At 42.6% G+C, this 14,065-nt stretch overlaps 1 protein-coding gene across 4 annotated transcripts in view; it reads right to left on the bottom strand.

The window, feature by feature from the left end:
• Positions 1-14,065, bottom strand: part of tbc1d8b (TBC1 domain family member 8B) — a 106,027-nt gene that overhangs the window by 65,689 nt on the left and 26,273 nt on the right. For all 4 annotated transcript variants that reach the window (XR_012100492.1, XM_073057813.1, XM_073057814.1 and 1 more), the window contains exon 3: positions 3,157-3,275. Coding sequence is in view for 3 of the 4 variants with exons in the window: in XM_073057813.1 (XP_072913914.1) it covers positions 3,157-3,275 (119 nt within the window). In the remaining variant the exon portion in view is untranslated. The remainder of the gene's footprint in view (positions 1-3,156; positions 3,276-14,065) is intronic.

The following is a 14,065-nucleotide window of genomic DNA, read 5'->3' as shown; positions in this document are numbered from 1 at the left end:
CCGTGGTACATATAGATACCAACAACATAGGTAGGAAAAGAGAGGAGATCCTGAAAACAGACTACAGGGAGTTAGGAAAGAAGCTGAGAAGCAGGACCTCAAAGGTAGTAATCTTGGGATTACTGTCTGTGCCATGCAACAGTGAGTATGGGAAAAGAATGAGGTGGAGGATAAATGCATGGCTGAGGGATTGGAGCAGGGGACAAGGATTCAGATTTCTGAATCGCTGGGGTCTCTTTTGGGGCATTCGTGACTTAAATCTGAAAGGGACCAATATCCTGGCACAGAGGTTTGCCAAGGCTATTGGGGGGAGTTTAAACCAGAATTCCTGGGGGGTGGAAACTGAATTGAAGAGACAGATGAAGGGGCGGTTACCTCACAAATAGAGAAAGCTTGTAGGCAGTGTGAGAAGGAGGAGAGGCAGGTGATAGATGTGTCTATTTTGATGCAAGAAGCATCATGAACAAAGCAGACGAGCTTAAAACATGGATCAGTACTTGGAGCTATGATGTTGTGGCCATTAGAAACTTGGATGTCTCAGGGGCAGGAATGGCTACTTACAGTGCCACGCTTTAGATATTTCAGAACGGACAGGGAGGGAGGCAAAAGAGGTGGGGGTGTGGTACTGCTAATCAGAGATAGTGTCATGGGTGCAGAGAAGGAGGAAGTCATGGAGGGATTGTCTACTGAGTCTCTGTGGGTGGAAGTTAGAAACAGAAAGGGGTCAATAACACTACTGGGTGTTTTCTTTTATTATAGACCACCCAATAGTAACAGGGACATTAGGAACAGATAGGGAGACAGATTCTGGAACAGTGCAGTAATAACAGGGTTGACGTGCTGAGGATTTTAAATTTCTGAAATATTGATTGTAATCTCCCTAGAGCAAGGGGTTTAGATGGGGTGGAGTTTGTTAGGTGTGTTCAGGAAGGTTTCCTGACACAATATGTAGATAAGCCTACAAGAGGAGAGGCTGTACTTGATCTGGTATTGGGAAATGAACCTGGTCAGGTGTCAGGTCTTTCAGTGGGAGAGCATTTTGCAGATAGTGATCATAATTCTATCTCCTGTACCATAGCAATGGAGAGGGATAGGGACAGACAAGTTAGGAAAGCATTTAATTAGAGTAAGTGGAAATATGAAACTATTAAGCAAGAACTTGGAAGCATAAATTGGGAACAGATATTCTCAGGGAAATGTATGGCAGAAATATGGCAAATGTTCAGGAGATATTTGCGTGGCATTCAGACAGACAGACATACTTTATTGATCCCGAGGGAAATTGGGTTTTGTTACAGTCGCACCAACCAAGAATAGTGTAAAAATATAGCAATATAAAACCATAAATAATTAAATAATAATAAGTAAATTATGGCAAGTGAAATAAGTCCAGGACCAGCCTATTGGCTCAGGGTGTCTGACACTCCGAGGGAGGAGCTGTAAAGTTTGATGGCCACAGGCGGGAATGACTTCCTATGATGCTCAGTGTTGCATCTCGGTGGAATGAGTCTCTGGCTGAATATACTCCTGTACCTAACCAGTACATTATGGAGTGGATGGGAGACATTGTCCAAGATGGCATGCATAGGTACGTTCCAATGAGGCAGGGAAAGGATGGTAGGGTACAGGAACCATGGTGTATAAAGGCAGTTGAAAATTTAGTCAAGAAGAACAGCTTACAAAAGGTTCAAAAAACTAGATAATGATACAGATCTTGAAAATTATAAGGTTAGCAGGATGGAGCTTAAGAATGAAATTGGGAGAGCCAGAAGGGGCCATGAGAAGGCCTTGGTGAGCAGGATTAAGGAAAACCCCAAGGCATTCTACAAGTATGTGAAGAACAAGAGGATAAGATATGAGAGAATAGAAGCAATCAAGTGTGACAGTGGAAAAGTGTGTATGGAACCAGAGGAGGTAACAGAGGTACTTAATGAGTACTTTGCTTCAGTATTCACTACGGAAAAGGGTCTTGGTGATTGTAGGAATGATTTACAGTGATCTGAAAAGCTTAAGCATATAGACATTAAGAAAGAGGATGTGCTGTAACATTTGGAAAGCATCAAGTTGGATAAGTCACCAGGCCCAGAGGAGATATACCTCAGGCTACTGTGGGATGTGAGGAAGGAGATTGCCGAGCCTCTGACAATGATGTTTGCATCATCAATGGGGACGGGAGAGGTTCCCGAGGATTGGAGGGTTGCAGATGTTGTTCCCTTGTTCAAGAAAGGGGTTAGAGATAGCCGAAGAAATTATAGACCAGTAAGTCTTACTTCAGTGGTTGGTAGGTTGATGGAGAAGATCCTTAGAAGCAGGATTCATAAATATTTGGAGAGGCATAATGTGATTAGGAATAGTCAGCATGGCTTTGTCAAAGACAGATCGTGCCTTATGAGCCCGAATGAATTTCTTGAGGATATGACTAAACACATTGATGAAGGTAGAGCACTAGATGTAGTGTACATGGATTTCAGCAAGGCATTTGATAAGGTATCCCATGCAAGGCTTATTGAGAAAGCAAGGAGACATTGGATCTTTGGGAAAGTAAGCATGATATTGCTCTTTGGATTCAGAACTAGCTAGCACACAGAAGGCAAAGAGTGGTTGTAGAAGGTCATATTGTATATGGTGGTTGGTGACCAGTGGTGTTCCTCAGGGATCTGTTCTGGGACCCTTTCTCTGTGATTTTTATAAATGACCTGGATGAGTAGTGGTGCAATGCGTTCACAGAGGAGATGTCAGGGGCAAGTTGTTGTTGTTTTATCTTTTTCCCACGCAGAGAGTGGAATGGGCTGCCAGCAACGATGGTGGAGGTGGATATAATAGGGTCTTTTAAGAGGCTCCTGGATAGGTACATGGAGCTTAGTAAAATAGAGGGCTATGGGTAACCCAAGGTAATTTCTAAAGTACATGTTCGGCACAGCATTATGGGTCAAAGGGCCTATATTGTGCTGTAGGTTTTCTATGGTTCTGTTTCTATTATATAAACAGATGGACATGTTGGATGAAACTACTGCAATAGAATGTAATTTATTACACTACTCTTCATACCCAACTTAAAACTTCTGTAACTAAGGCTTGAATCTAAAAACTAGGAGAATAAGCAAAAAAAAATGGAAAGGAAAACAACTTCTTGTGGGCTGAAAAATCTGCTCTTACCCGTACTTTACCCTGAATAAAGCTGGTAACATCTTCATTACTGTCAAATATGGAAAGTATTGGCATCACATTTTTCTCCAGCCATTCCCAATGTTGGTTTATTTCTTCACTGCTGGTCCCTAGTTTAGAGAAAAGGGAAAAAGAAATCCACTTGAAATTTTTAAAGCCCGTGACTAAATACACTTATCCATTTTAAGCAAACAAAGCCAATTAAATGGAAATCACTTCTGGTTACTTGAGCAAGTAAAGCTCCTTAAGCAGCACACATTTAAAAATAGACAGACCTGAACATCATTTCAGGTAATTTCATAGTGCATGTGAACAACTGGTAAAATATAGGCCAAAGACTTATCATCCAATTGCTATTAGCTAATAAAATCAGGATTTAGACTCTTATGATTAATAACTGGAGACTCCAACTGTTCTGGCCACTGTTTCATTGCTTTATTCAATTGTCACAGTTCTCATTTTCTGAACATCTTCAACTCTCCTACTAAAACTTATAAATAAGGTTAGTGAAAAAGCTTATGTTCTGGCCTTACACATACTATACAGAAGCAACAGAAGATACACTTCAACAGAATCTGGGACCTCTGAGGCAGACTTACACCATATATCAAGGGATTATTAGTAGTCTATAAAAGGTGACAACATAACAAAGATTTGTTCCAATAAAAAAATCCAAGAATAGCTACAATACAAAACTGAAAGTTGTATTAGATTAACCAGTTGGTATAGTGTGAAAAGCTATGTATCAAAGTATTGTATCTTATAATGAAGGCACATGCAATTTTCATGTCATAAGATCTGTCTTAAATTCAGTAGAATTTAGGTCAAACCTTCATTCTCTCTCCATCACTATGTAAGAGGTGCCATTACAAAATTAGGTAGTCATTTTCCTGAAAACCACAAAATAGTTTCAAGTCTTCCCCAACCAGAAGCCCTGGATGAACTAAGAGATCCACAATCTGCTGAAGGCCAGATCGGAGGCATTCAAGACTGGTGACCAAGCAAGATACAGAGATCCAGGTACGAACTCCAGAAAGCCATTTCACATGAGAAGTGGCAAGTCCAGACCGAACTAGAATCACAAAATGATGCTCGACAACTGTGGCACAGCTTGAATGCTGTCACCTCCCATAAAGTAAAACCAAGCTAACAACAAGGTTTGCTTCTAAACAAGCTCAAAGCTCTTCATACTCATTTTGACCCATAAAACATGGAGGCAGTTTCATGAACCTTCACAGCCCGACAACACTTATGTTTTCAGTCTCTCAGGTCAACGTGAGAGCATCCTTCAGGAGGTGAACCCACGGAAAGCATCTGGCCCTGATGGGGTACCTGGCCAAGTACTAAAAACCTACACGGATCAACTGGCTGGAGTGTTCACCGATATCTTTAACCATTCACTTCGGCATTCTTATTTACCCACCTGCTTCAAGCTAGCTTCAATTATACTGGTGTCTAAAACGACCAGGACTTTCATCCAGTAGCACTGAAATCCACTGTGATGAAGTGCTTTAAGAGGCTAATGATGAAGCATACAACTCCTGTCCAAGCAGCAACCTGGATCCGCTCTAGTTTGCCAACCATCGCAACAAGTCAACAGCAGACGCCATTTCATTAGCTCAACTCTGGAACATCTGGACAGTGATGGTGCTCACATCAGGATGCTCTTCATTAACTACAGCTTTGCATTCAATACCATCATCCCCTCAAAATGAATCAATAAGCTCTAAGACTGGCCTCAAAAACTCATCATGCAACAGGATACTCATTTCCTCACTTGCGGGCCTCATTCTGTTTGGGTTGGCAGCAACATATCCTCCACCTTCACTGTTACGTACCCCGTAACTGGGTCACTTACCAGCAAAGATAGAGAGGTCCGTTGAAGTCTGATGGTACTATTTTTAACAGTATTTATTGATAAAAATACACAAAAATAATATCAATGCAAACATACAGATAATATACGTCATCAATACTAAATCTAAAAGCGCGGGTATAATAATAATCAATAAGAAATAGCTCTATCGTTGTCTAGGGGTTAATGTATTGTCCGATGGAAATATAAAAGTCACTCAAGTTCATTCAAGCTGCAGGCTGCAGCCTTTGGTTGGAGTCAAGAGAGAGAGTTTAAAATTTGCCCATTCCTTTTATGATGTCAATCCTTCGAGAGTCATTAGGGCTGATTTCTCCTTTGTTTTAGCTAAAGTCGTTCTTCCGTGGTAAGGCCCACCAATTCCGAGGCAAATGGAAAAGGACGCACGTGGGCTTTCCACCGGCTTTCGCTATTACGCTGTTACAGGATTTCTAGCGTTTCTTCTGGTGTGTCTGAAGGGGCTGTTCCCCCAGACCCTCGTCTATCCTGACTCACAGGGTCTCAGATGTCAATCAGGGTGGAGGGATGCCTCCCCTCAACCAGCCCACTTTTGGTCATTCCCTGAGGGCTTCAAATAAATAGCACCGTACTCAATACACAATTCCGTCTCCAAGAGACAATGGCCATTTCCCGTAGCTTTGTATCGCCGAGGGGCCAAGACATTCCAAACGTCTCTCTCTCTCATTTCCTGGGTCTCCTGACCTGAATTAATAGTGATCTTGCGATTCTCAAAAAGGAGGGGGCTACTTTGGCGACCCTTCGACCCCTCAGAGTTGGGCACAGGCGTAACATCACTATCAGCACACGTGCACCACAAGACTGTGTGTTTAGCTCAATGTTCTACTTGCTTTAAACTTATGACTGCGAGGCTAAGCACAGCTCCAATGCCATATTTAAGATGGCCACCATCATTGACCATTGATCATCAAAGGTTGAGACAAATCAACATATAGGAGGGAGTTTGAAAGTCTGGCTGAGTGGTGCCACAACAACTACCTCTCACAAAATGTCAGCAAAACCAGTGAGTTGATTACTGACTGCAAGAGGAGGAAGCTGGTCATCCATGAGGGAGCATGAGCTAGTCCACACTGGGGCGATCAGAGGTGGAAAGGTTGGCAATTTTAAATTCCTTGGTATTATCATTTCAAAGGATCTGTCCTGAGCCTGGCACACAAGTGCCATTACAAAGAAAGCACAGCAGGAATCTCAAATTCCATAAAATTTCCAAAGATTTGGCAAACTTCTGTAGGTGCGTAGCGGAGAGTATACTGACTAGCTGCATCACAGCATGGTATAGGAACACCGATACGCTTAAATGGGAAAAAAAACTACAAAAAGTAGTGGATACCCCACCCAGTACATCATTGGTGTACTGAGCACTGCACAGGAGATCCTTTACAATTTGAAATGCTTGCCTGCTGTTGTTCTTGTTCAGGCTATCTTCTATCTCTCTACACTGTCTCTCAATGCATTCTTCCTTGGCCTTGATCATGTTTTTCCTGATCATCTTGCTGATCTCTCTGTATGCTACAGCTCCTGTCGATGTGAAGGACCTCACTAAACAGAGACAGTCCTGAGTCACCACTGGCCAAGACAAAGAAGGAAACTGTCTCACAGAAGATGAAGACATTCTCAACAGATGGACTGAGTGGTGTTCAGACCTTTACAACCATCAGACCCAAGGAGATCCCAGCATACTAGCAAGCCAGGACTCGTCAAAATGACATGACTTTCCAATTCTGCGCGAGAGAACAGAAGCAGCCATAAGATGGTTGAAGAACAGGAAAGCTTTAGGAATAGACAACATCCTGGCTGAACTGATAAAACATGGAGGAGAGACAGTGACAGACATGCTCACCAATATGTGCAACAAAATTACTCATCATCACGCTCCCAAAGAAATGCAACTTACAGCAGAGGCCAGGATTATAGAACCATAAGTCTTATCAGCCATGCAAGCAAAGTGATGTTGAAAGACATATTGAACAGACTGAAATTACAGACAGAAGAAATAATCATCAAAGAGCAGGCTGGATTCAGAAATGGAAGTAGTACTAAAGAACAAATATTCAACCTCTGAGTACTGTGAGAAAAATACAACCCACATCAACAGGACATTTTCCACATGTTCATAGGCTTCAAGGCAGCATTCAATAGGGTGTGGCATGATGCATTCTGACCACAATGAAGAGATACAACATGAGCCAGAAGCTGACCCGAACCATCAAGCTGCGCTACACCAAAGCTAGCAGTGTGGTACTTGTTCGAGGCATAAATAGAGAGTGGTTCTACAAATCACCTGGAGTCCAACAAGGCTGCCTCTTTCCACCCACACTGTTCAACGTTTCCTGGAGCAAATAATAACAGATGCCCTGTAAGGCCATATCGACACAGTCAGCATCGGAGGACAGATCATAACCAACCACAGGTTTGCCGATGACACTGATGGGCTGGCAGGAAGTGAGGATGAATTGGCCAGCCTCGTAAAGTAACTGGATGAAAAATCTACCAGATATGGCATGGAGATCAGCACAGAGAAAGCCAAACTGATGAGAAACAGTGAGGAGCAAATCATGACAAAAATCAGTCAGTGGACAAGAATGAGAGACTGTCACTGTCAAACAGTTCAAATATCTTGGCGCCATCATCAACCAAGAAGGATCAAACCCTGAAGTCCTTGCAAGGACACCCCAAACAACAGCAAATCTAGCTGAACTAAAACCAATCTGGAGGGACAATAAATCACTCTCAGATCCAAGCTGAAACTCTTGCATGCACTTGTGCTCTCCATCTGCCTGTATGCATGTGAGTCACAGACATTGACAGCAGAACTACAAAAAAAGATCCAGGCAGTAGAAATGAGATGCCTTAGAAGGCTCCTCTACATCTATACAGACCATGTTTCAGCCACAAAGTATGAAGAACAATCAGCTAGCACATGAGACACTACAAAGATCTACTATCCACAATAAAAAAGAGGAAACTGAGATGGTATGGCCATATAACAAGATCAAATGGACCTTCTTCAAGGAATGGTGCAGGGAAATGAAAAAATGGGCAGACAACATTGCAGAGTGGACTGGAGAGAGCATTGCTGCAAGCTAGGCACTCATCCACAACCATGAGAGAGAGGCAACTGGTGCAGCACTCTTCTGTACAGTGCCCTTACAACCCAGGCAGGTTGTGGGATCTGTAACCGTAACTGCAGAGGAAAGTAGCATCCATCATACAGGCTTTCCTCACTGCTGCCATCTGAAAGGATTTACAGGAGCTTCAAGTCCAACACCACCAGGTTCAGGAACAGTAATTACTCCTCAGCCATCAGGCTCTTGAACTAGAAGGAATAATTTCACTCAACTTCATTCACTTCAAGAATGAACTGTTCCCACAACCTATGGACTCACATTCAAGGACTCTTTCTCATGTTCTCAACAATAAGTTTTTTTTGTATTTGCACAGTTTGTTGTATTTTGTACATTGGTTGTTTACCCATCTTGTAGTGTGCAATTTTTCATTAATTATATGGTGTTTCTTTGTATTTACTGAGAATACCCGCAAGAAAATGGATCTCAGGGTTGTAGATGGTGACATACATGTATTTTGATAATGAACTTACTTTGAACTTTGATCATTGCTTAAAGTAACTACAATCATTCAGGCTTCGATGAAAGAAGCATCACGGAATAGCTAACTGCACTAGTTAGCACCCCTGTATCTAATAAAGTGACCACTATGTGAATGTTCATGATCTTCAGCTGCTGTAGCCCATCCACTTCATGGTTCGTTTTTTTTGTGCTCAGAGATGCTCAACTGCACATCACTGTTGTAACTCGTGGCTATCTGAGTTGCTGTCACTTTCATGTCAGCTTGAACCAATCTGACCATTCTCCTCTTACCTCTCTCATTTGGTGGACAAGACCTTTTTGCCCACAGAACTGCTGCTCACTTTTTTTTTGGTTACTGTGTCATTCTCTGTAAAGTCTGGAGACTGTTGTGTGTGTGAAAATTTCAGGAGATGAACAGTTTCTAAGATACTCAAATCACCCCATCTAACACCAACAATCATTCCATGGTCAAAGAAACTTGGATCACATCTCTTTCCCATTTTGATGTTTGGTCTGAACAACTGATCCTCTTGGACCATAAGATAGAGGAACAGAAGCAGGCCACTCGGCCCATCCAGTCTGCTCTGCCATTCAATCACAGGCTGATCCAACTCATCCAGTCATCCCCACTCCCCTGCCTTCTCCCCAAAACTTTTGAGGCCTTGGCTAATCAAGAACCTATCTATCTCTGCCATAAATGCACCCAATGACAGCATCTCTGTTCTAAATGGACGTCCTTCAATCCTAAAGTCGTGCCCTCTTGTCCTAGAATCCCCTAACATGGGAAATAACTTTGCCATATCGAATCTGTTCAGGCCTTTTAACATTTGGAATGTTTCTATGAGATCCCCCCTAATTCTCCTGAACTCCAGGGAATACAGCCCAAGAGCTGCCAGACATTCCTCATATGGTAACCCTCTCATTCCTGGAATCATCCTTGTGAATCTTCTCTGAACCCTCTCTGTCAGTTTATCCTTTCTAAAATAAGGACCACAAAACTGCACACAATACTCCAAGTGTGGTCTCACGAGTACCTTACAGAGCCTCAACATCACATCCCTGCTTTTATATTCTATACCTCTAGAAATGAATGCCAACACTGCATCAGCCTTCTTCATAACCGACTCAACCTGAAGGTTAACCTTTAGGGTATCCTGCACAGGACTCCCAAGTCCCTTTCGATCTCTGCATTTTGAATAATCTCCCCATCTAAATAATAGTCTGCTAATTTATTTCTTCCACCAAAGTGTATAGCCATAAACTTTCCAATATTGTATTTCATTTGCCACTTCTTCGCCCATTCCCCTAAACTACCCAAGTCTCAATGCAGGCTCTCTGTTTCCTCAACACTACCCACTCCTCCACCTATCTTTGTATCATTGGCAAATTTAGCCATAAATCCATTAATCCCATAGTCCAAATCACTGACATACATCGTAAAAAGCAGTGGTCCCAACACTGACCCCTGTGAAATTCCATTGGTAACCGGCAGCCAGCCAGAATAGGATCCCTTTATTCCCACTCTCTGTTTTCTGCCGATCAGCTTCACCCATGCTGGTATCTTCCCTGTAATTCCCCGGGCTCTTATCTTGCTAAGCAACCTAATGTGCAGCATCTTGACGAATACCTTCTGAAAATCCAAGTACACCACATCTGCTGCAGCTCCTTTGTCTACCTTGCTTGTAATTTCCTCAAAAAATTGCAGTATGTTAGTCAGGCAGGATTTTCCTTTCAGGAAGCCATGCTGGCTTTGGCCTATCTTGTCATGTGCCTGCAGGTACTGCATAATCTCATCCCTAATAATCAACTCCAATAACTTCCCAACCATTGATGTCAGGCTAACAGGTCTATAGTTACCTTTCTTCTGCCTCCCACCCTTTTTAAAAAGCGGAGTAACATGTGCAATTTTCCAGTCATCCGGTGCAGTTTCAGAATCTATCGATTCTCGAAAGATCATTGTTAATGCCTCCGTAATCTCTCCAGCTACTTCCTTCAGAACCCAAGGGATCATTCTATCAGGTCCAGGAGATTTCTCCACTCTCAGACCATTCAGCTACCTGAGCACTTTCTCAGCTGTAATTTTCACTGCACATACTTTACTTCCCTGACACTCTTGAATGCCCGGTATACTGCAGATGTCTTCCATTGTGAAAACTGATGCAAAATATGAATTCAGTTCCTCTGCCATCTCTGCATCTCTCATTACAGTATCTCCAGCGTCATTTTGTATTGGTCCTATATCTATACTCAACTCTCTTTTACCCTATATATATTTTAAAAAGCTTTTAGTATCTTCTTTGATATCCATATTCCTTTCATAATTCATCTTTTCCTTCCTTATCATCTTAATTTCCTTCTGCAAGTTTTTAAAAGCTTCCCAATCCTCTATCTTCCCAATAACTTTGGCTTCCATGTATGCTCTCTCTTTTGCTTTTACTTTGGCTCTGATTTCACTTGTCAGCCACAGAAGTATCCTTCCTCCATTTGAAAATTTCTTCTTATTTGGAATATTATCTGTCTTGCACTGCCCTCACTTTTCACAGAAACTCCAGCCATTCCTGCTCTGCTGTCCTTCCTGCTAGTGTTCCTTTGCAGTCAACCTTGGCCAGTTCCCCTCTCATGCCATTATAATTTCCTTTATTCCACTGAAATACCGACACATTGGATTTTAGTTTCTCCTCAAATTTCTCTTGACCATATCTGCATGCTTTTAGCCACTAAGGCTACATCCATACTAGACCGAATAATTTTGAAAACGACGGTTTCGCGTAAAAACGATAGACGTCCACACTATGCGTTTTTGAAAATGTCTCTATCCACACTGAAACGGAGATTTCAGCGAATCTCCTCCTGCTGCACATGCGCTGGACATATCTACCGAAAACAAGCGACATGTTTGGTGTCGAATCTCGCCATAGAAGTGCGCGTTTCTGTAGTTACAGACTAGAAAAACTTAAAACCACGGACAGCTGTTGGCTCTCGCGCGGGAGAACTTAAAACTTTTAAAAAACAAATACAGGAGCATACGGTGGCAACCGACAGGGAGTTCACGGACAGATTGACCCGGCTGACGACGAACATTGAAAAACTGACTAACTCTGTTGCATTAATAAAGCACCTTGTTAAATGTTTAAAACATATCCGCATCAGTGTTATCTTGTATGTCCATACAATGTTACATTAGGCTGTTACACATCTATTGTCAGAGAAGTACTTGCATAAATAGGTAAACCACCTTCATACGAGCAAGGACAGAAAACAGGGCAAAGTGAGTATACTTATTTATTCAGTAAGTTATGGGTCAAAGTATTTGGTGAGTACATTTCTAACTCTTCTGGTTTCAGTCTCGTTGCCATCTGTTCTGAAATTGTTAGGTTGCATTCAAGAAAACAATGAAATAGCGCGCTGCCATCTGACAGCGTTTTCAGAAGTCTCCAGTTATGCCGTCCACACTGATCTGCCCGAGCAGCATTTTCAAAAATACCCACCCTGGAAAGCGTTTCTGAAAAGCTCCGATTTCAGGAGACGAAAACGCAGTTTTAGTGTGGACGGAGGGTAAAAACGAAGAGAAAAAGCTTCGGTTATGGATTTATCCGGCGTAGTGTGGATGTAGCCTGAGTTGCTGCTACATGATTGGCTGATTAGATATTTGCATTAATGAGCAGGTGTACGGGTGTAACTAATAAAGCAGCCTCTGAGTGTGTATTATAATAGAGTTCATTTTTACTAATAGTATACCAATGCACTAAAGAGTGAAGAGTTTGGGAACAAGATTTACAGGTTTGAATTTCTGAGGAAACTTGGATTGAAATTTTTTAATTGGTTAACACTTCATCGTTATGTGCCCGTTATTCACTTTTACAATTTAAAGTGGTTCATAGGGCTCACATGTCTAAAGATAAGCTATCTCATTTTTATTCAGATATATCCCCTTTCTGTGATGTAACAATGGAGAAGCTTCATAAATTCACATGTTTTGAATATGTCCAAGCCTTGAAAGATATAGAACATAGAACAGTACAGCACATATCAGGCCCTTCGGCCCACAATGTTGTGCCGACCCTCAAACCCTGCCTTCCATATAACCCCCCACCTTAAATTCCTCCATATACCTGTCTAGTAGTCTCTTAAACTTCACTAGTGTATCTGCCTCCACCACTGACTCAGGCAGTGCATTCCACGCACCAACCACTCTCTGAGTAAAAGCGCCTTCCTCTAATAACCCCCTTGAACTTCCCTCCCCTTACCTGAAAGCCATGTCCTCTTGTACTGAGCAGTGGTGCCCTGAGGAAGAGGCAATGGCTGTCTACTCAATCTATTCCTCTTAATATCTTGTACATCTCTATCATGTCTCCTCTCATCCTCCTTCTCTCCAAAGAGTAAAGCCCTAGCTCCTTTGATCTCTGATCAAAATCCATACTCTCTAAACCAGGCAGCATCCTGGTAAATCTCCTCTGTACCCTTTCCAATGCTTCCACATCCTTCCTATACTGAGGCGACTAGAACTGGACACAGTACTCCAAGTGTGGCCTAACCAGAGTTTTACAGAGCTGCATCATTGCATCACAACTCAAACTCTATCCCTCGACTTATGAAAGCTAACACCCCATAAGCTTTCTTAACTACCCTATCTACCTGTGAGGCAACTTTCAGGGATCTGTGGACATGTACCCCCAGATCCCTCTGCTCCTCCACACTACCAAGTATCCTGCCATTTACTTTGTACTCTGCCTTGAAGTTTGTCCTTCCAAAGTGTACCACCTGTTACGAATGTGCCACAACTCTGAGGGACCGAAGGGTACAAAGTCGCCCCCTCCTTTTTGAGAATCGCAAGATCGCTATTAATTCGGGTCTGGGACCCAGGAAATGAGAGAGAATCCACAAGGTTTGGAATGTGTCCTGGCCTCAGCGAAACAAAACCATTGATAACGGCTATTGTCTCTTGGAGACGGAATTGTGTATTGAGTACTGTACTATTCATTGAAGCCCCTCAGGGGACGACCAGAGTGGGCTGGTTGAGAGATTGCATCATCCCAACCTGATTGACATCTGAGACCCCGTAAGTAAGGATAAAAAAGGGTCTGGGGAACAACCCCTTCAGACGCACCAGGAGAAACTCTAGAAATCCCGTGACAGCGTTTAATAGCGACAGCCAGTGGGGGCCGTGTGCGTCCTTCCCTTGCCTGGGATTGGTGGGCTCACCACGAAAGAACGGCTTAGCTAAAGGAGAGGCCACAAGTGAACGGCCACACTAACGAGACTCCGACGGATCGAAATCATAAAAGGAATCGGCAAGTTTTTCTCCAAATCTCTCTCTCTCTCCAACCAAAGGCTGCAGCCTGCATGAACTGAGTGACTTTTATATTTCCATCGGACAATACATTATCCCCTAGACAACGATAGAGCTTATTTCTTATTATTA

The sequence above is a fragment of the Hemitrygon akajei genome, chromosome 10 (genome assembly GCF_048418815.1).
Source record: "Hemitrygon akajei chromosome 10, sHemAka1.3, whole genome shotgun sequence".
Lineage (NCBI taxonomy): Eukaryota > Metazoa > Chordata > Chondrichthyes > Myliobatiformes > Dasyatidae > Hemitrygon > Hemitrygon akajei.
Note: the sequence above shows the minus strand (reverse complement) of the source record. Positions and strands in the feature narration are given on the sequence as shown.